Source organism: Chiloscyllium plagiosum, chromosome 3, assembly GCF_004010195.1.
Source record: "Chiloscyllium plagiosum isolate BGI_BamShark_2017 chromosome 3, ASM401019v2, whole genome shotgun sequence".
NCBI classification, from domain to species: domain Eukaryota; kingdom Metazoa; phylum Chordata; class Chondrichthyes; order Orectolobiformes; family Hemiscylliidae; genus Chiloscyllium; species Chiloscyllium plagiosum.
The window spans coordinates 128892974-128898337 of NC_057712.1; the positions used below are offsets into that span (position 1 = coordinate 128892974).

The 5364-nt window shown below is 45.7% G+C and overlaps 1 protein-coding gene across 1 annotated transcript in view; it reads left to right on the top strand.

Annotated features, from left to right (window-relative positions):
- The first annotated feature begins 3003 nt into the window (after positions 1-3003).
- The window catches only part of LOC122548532 (sarcosine dehydrogenase, mitochondrial-like), a 21663-nt gene continuing 19302 nt past the window's right edge, over positions 3004-5364 (top strand). The window contains exon 1 of the mRNA XM_043687303.1: positions 3004-3167. Coding sequence (XP_043543238.1) covers positions 3009-3167 — 159 coding nt within the window. The 5' untranslated portion in view covers positions 3004-3008. The remainder of the gene's footprint in view (positions 3168-5364) is intronic.

Below are 5364 nucleotides of genomic sequence, written 5' to 3' on the forward strand. Positions count from 1 at the left end.
TATAAAATCATGAGAGGCATGGATAGGGTGAATAGCCAAGAACGTTTGCGTAGGGTGGGGGAATCCAGAACAAGAAGGCATAGATTTAGGATGAGAGGGGAAAAATTTAAAAGGGATTCAAGGGGCAACTTTTTCACACAGAGGGTGGTACGTGTATGGAATGACCTGCCAGAGGATGTGGTGGAGGCCGGTACAATTACAACATTTAAAAGGCATCTGGATGGGTATATGAATAGGAAGGGTTTATAGGGATGCGGGCCAAGTGCTGGCAATGGGACTCGATTAGATTCTCTTACAGTATGGAAACAAGCCTTTCGGCCCAACAAGTCCACACTGACCCTCCGAAGAGTAACTATTCCCTTACCCTATATTTACCCCTGATTTGGCAATTTAGCGTGGTCAATTCACCTGACCTGCACACCTTTGGATTATGGGAGGAAACCGGAGCACCCGGAGGAAACACGTGAGGAGAATGGGTGATTCCGCTGATGGGTGAGTGCCGAACCAGAGGACACAGCTTAAAAATATGGGGTAGACCGTTTCGGACAGAGATGAGGCGAAACTTCTTCACCCAGAGAGTGGTGGCTGTGTGGAATGCTCTGCCCCAGAGGGCAGTGGAGGCCCACTCTCTGGATTCATTTAAGAAAGAGTTGGATAGAGCTCTCAAGGATAGTGGAATCAAGGGTTATGGAGATAAGGCAGGAACAAGATACTGATTAGGCGGTGCAGGCTCGAAGGGCAGAATGGTTTACTCCTGCACCTATTGTCTATTGTCTATTGAATGTGCAAACTTCACTCAGACAGTTGCCCGAGGTGGGAATCGAGCCTGGGTCCCTGGTGCTGTGAGGTAGCAGTGCTAACCACTGAGCCACCATGTTGTCCCACCTGGTCAGCATGGACGAGTTGGACTGGAGGGTCTGTCTCTGTGCTGTACATCTCTCTGACTCTGTGACTCTATTTGTTAATCAAGGGCCCCTCCTCTATTGGCGGACTGACAGGCTCAGGGTCGGATTCATAGACAGGACTTTGAATTGATAGCAAGTGACAGGTATCCTCCAGGGATTGGTGCTAAAGACTCATGGAGCTGTGACGTCTCTCTGTAGGACTGCAATATAAGGGGACTGTCCTTCCTCACTGATAGCAAACTTGGTTAGACGACCCCACATTCACTGGTGTTAGAGGGAGAGTGGTTTGGATTTACCACGATGGCCAAACAGACTCCTAAGATGTTGTGGTTCTGTTCGCCGAGCTGGAAGTTTTTGTTGCAAACGTTTCGTCCCCTGGCTAGGCAACATCATCAGTGCTTGGGAGTCTCCTGCGAAGCACTTCTGTGGTGTTTCCTCCGGTGTTTACAGTGGTCTGTCCCTGCTGCTTCCGGTTGTCAGTTTCAGCTGTCCGCTGTAGTGGTTGGTATATTGGGTCCAGGTCGATGTGTTTGTTGATGGAGTTTGTGGATGAATACCATGCCTCTAGGAATTCCCTGGCTGTCCTCTGTCTGGCTTGCCCTATGATAGCAGTGTTGTCCCAGTCGAATTCATGTTGCTTGTTGTCTGCGTGCACATGCAGACAACAAGCAACATGAATTCGACTGAGACAACACTACTATCATAGGGCAAGCCAGACAGAGAACAGCCAGGGAATTCCTAGAGTCATGGCATTCATCCACAAACTCCATCAACAAACACATCGACCTGGACCCAATATACCAACCACTACAGCGGACAGCTGAAACTGACAACCGGAAGCGGCAGGGACAGACCACTATAAACACCGGAGGAAACATCAAAGAAGCACTTCGCAGGAAGCTCCCAAGCACTGATGATGTCGCCTAGACAGGGGAAGAAATGTTTGCAACAAAAACTTCCAGCTCGGCGAACAGAACCACAACGAGCACCCGAGCTACAAATCTTCGCACAAACTTTGAACTCCTAAGATTAAATGACGAGGAGAGATGAAACAAATTCTGATTGAACCTTTGGAATTTAGATAGTTAAGGAGGATTTAATCACAACTTCCACAATTTTCAGGGGAACAAATATGATAAAAAGACTGACGTTTATATAATGTGTTTTACAATTACTGGATGTCTCAGGTTTGTGAACCTTTTCAAATTCTGTATCACGGAATGCTATGGAAACTGAGTCTGAGTGTGTTTAAGACAGCGATTGACCGAGATTGACAGATTGATAGAGATTGATAGAGATGGACAGTTTGATAGAGTGGACAGATCAACAGAGATCGATAGTCAGAGCATTGAAGTATTTGATCAGCCATGACCATATTGAAAGATGGGCAAGCTCAATGATTTGAAAGACGTCCCCCTCTTCCTACGTTCCCCAGTATATTATCTGGTCCTTGTGGTACCCCTCTAGTCACAGCCTGATTATACAAGAATGAGACATTAGTTTCTGCTGTCTGCTAGTCAGTGCATCCCTCCTGTATCTTGTTCTTTCCTTTTGTTAACCAACTTCCTGTGGATGCTCTTATCAAAATATATGACATCCATTGATTCCCTCTCTATTATTTTTGTTCATCACATTCTCAAAACTCCATTTGTCAAACACAGTTTTCCATTTGCCAATCCAGCCATATAATTATTATCCAAGTATCTGTTTATCACATCCTTTATGGGAGATGGAAAGTGAAAAGGAACTGTTTCCGTTAGTTTGGGCAATGCAGTGTGAAGGGAGATGGTGTAAGAACTGGAGTCAGACCTTGTAGGAGTGAAATTAGGAAACACTTTACACAAAAGATGTGGATGTTCAGAACGCTGTTCAACAGATCAGCTGGCCATTGGAAATCTGGGATTGACAGTCAAAGTGATCGAGGATTGCAGTTTGAGGTGATAGATAAAGCGTGATCTCAGTGGGTGGGGGCGCAGTCGTTAGGGACTACACAGTTCAGGATTGGGGTTGGTGTTTGGGCTTGTATTCTCTGGAGGAGTATTGGGAGGGGGTTGCAGGAGCTGAAGAATGGGGCCAGGATTGTGGGAGGGGAAGCCTGGATAGATGGGCATTGAGATTGCTGTGTTTCTAGTTAATGTGAAACTGACCATTCCTCTCTCAATCCACAGTCGCTCGGTGCTACAGGAAGTTCTCGACACTGATCTTAGCAATGAGGCTTTCCCCTTCTCGACACACCAGGTTGTGAAGGCAGCTGGACACACAGTGAGTCACTTCTCCTCTCCTGCCCACCATTGGTCAGCATTCACCTATCTGTCCAATCTGGCTCAGTCTCTTATTTATTGCTGTTAAAAACCATGAACTTGTGGAACAATCTCACTGAATTGTTCAGTGAAACCCATAAGGCTGTAAGATATCAGAGCAGAATTAGGCCACTCAGCCCATCAAGACTGCTCCACCATTCGATATGGCTGATACGTTTCTCAACCCCATTCTCACCGTAACCTTTGATCCCCTCACCAATCAACAACCTCTCTATCTCCATCTTAAACACATTCAATGACTAGGCATCCACAGGCCTCTGCAGCAATGAGCTCCAGAAATTCACTACCCTCTGGTGAAGAGATTCCTCCTCATTCTCAGTTCTAAAGGACCATTCTTTCACTCTGAGGCTGAGCCATCATGTCCTAGTGTCTCCTTTTAATGGAAACATCTACAATATACAGATCTCTCAGTATTCTGTTGGTTTTAAATCAGATCCCTCCTTAACCTTCAAAACTCCATCATTATGAGTACAGACCCAGAGTCCTCAACCGCTCTTCAGATGACAAACCCTTCATCCCCAGGATTATTCTTGTAAACCTTCTCTGGACCACTTCCTTCCTTTTCTGCCCAAAATTGTTCAGAATGTTACAAATAATGTCAGACCATCACCTTACACGGCCTCAGCATTACATTTCTGCTCTTGTAATCTAGCTGTATTGAAATGAATACTAACATAGCATTTTCCTTCCCAATTGCCAACTTGAAGATTTTTGTGTTTGAAGTAGTAGAAGATTTAACTGCTTTGATGACTTTTGGTAACTGATTGTTCCTTGAAACCTGGTGAAGTTATAAACAGAACCACCAACACAGCAAACAGCATAAGCAGCAAGTGTTTGAGCTAAGCAGTAATGGATCAGTCCTGTCCCACCTGCTCATGAATGGTGGTGACAATGTTGGGAAGATGCTCCCATTGGTCGGAGAGACTAGGACCCGAGGACATAGCTTTAGAGTAGAGGGAAGACCTTTTAGAACGGAGATAAGGAGAAACTTCTTCAGCCAGAGAGTGGGGATTCTATGGAATCCATTGCCACAGAAGGCTGTGGAGACCAGGTCAATGAGGATATTTAAAACTGAGATAGATAGGTTCTTGAGTATCAAGGGTTATGGGGGAAGAGTGGGAGAATGGGGTTGAGAAACTTATCAGCCATGATTGAATGTTGGAGCAGACTGGATCGGCTGAATGGCCTGATTTCTGCGCCTATATTTTATCGTCTAACTCACTGGAGAAGAATGCTCCACAAGTGTTTCCATCCTCAATGATGAGGGAGCCTTGCACATTGGCAGAAAAGATGAGGCTGAAGCATTCACAGCATTCTTTAGCTCAAAGTGCTGAGTGGATGGTCCATCTCGGCCTCCTCCAGTGGTCCCCAGTCTCACAGATACCAGTGTTCAGCCAGTGTTCAGCCAATTCCATTCACCTCAAGTGATATCAAGAAATGTTTGAAAGGGCATCGGCCCTGACAACATTCCAGGAATTGTACTGAAGATTACGCTCCAGAGCTCATCATTCATAACGTCAGGAAGTATGGGACATAGGGGGATTCAGAATTGGCTCGCTGACAGAAGGCAGAGAGTGGTTGTACATGGAAAGTATTCTGCCTGGAGGACAATGTTAGGTGGGGTCCCGCAGGGCTCTGTTCTTGGGTCTCTGCTCTTTGTAGTTTTTATAAATGACTTGGATGAGGAGGTTGAGGTGTGGGTTAGTAAATTTGCAGATGACACAAAGGTTGGAGGTGTCATCGATAGTATAGAGGGCTCCTGCAGGCTACAGCTTGATATAGACAGGATGCAGAGCTGGGCTGAGAAATGGCAGATGGAGTTCAACCTGGATAAATGCAAAGTCATGCCTTTGGAAGTTTGAACTTGAATGCTGAGTATAGAATTAAAGACAGGATTCTTGGCGGTGTGGAGGAACAGAGGGATCTGGGTGTGCAGGTACATAGATCCCTCAAAGTTGCCACCCAAGTGGATAGAGTTGTTAAAAAACCATATGGTATTTTGGCTTTCATTAACAGGAATATTGAGTTTAAGAGCCGCTGTAGCTCTACAAGTCCCTGATGAGACTACACTTGGAATATTGTGTCGAGTTCTGGTCGCCCTACTACAGGAAAGATACAGAGGCTTTGGAGAGGGTGCA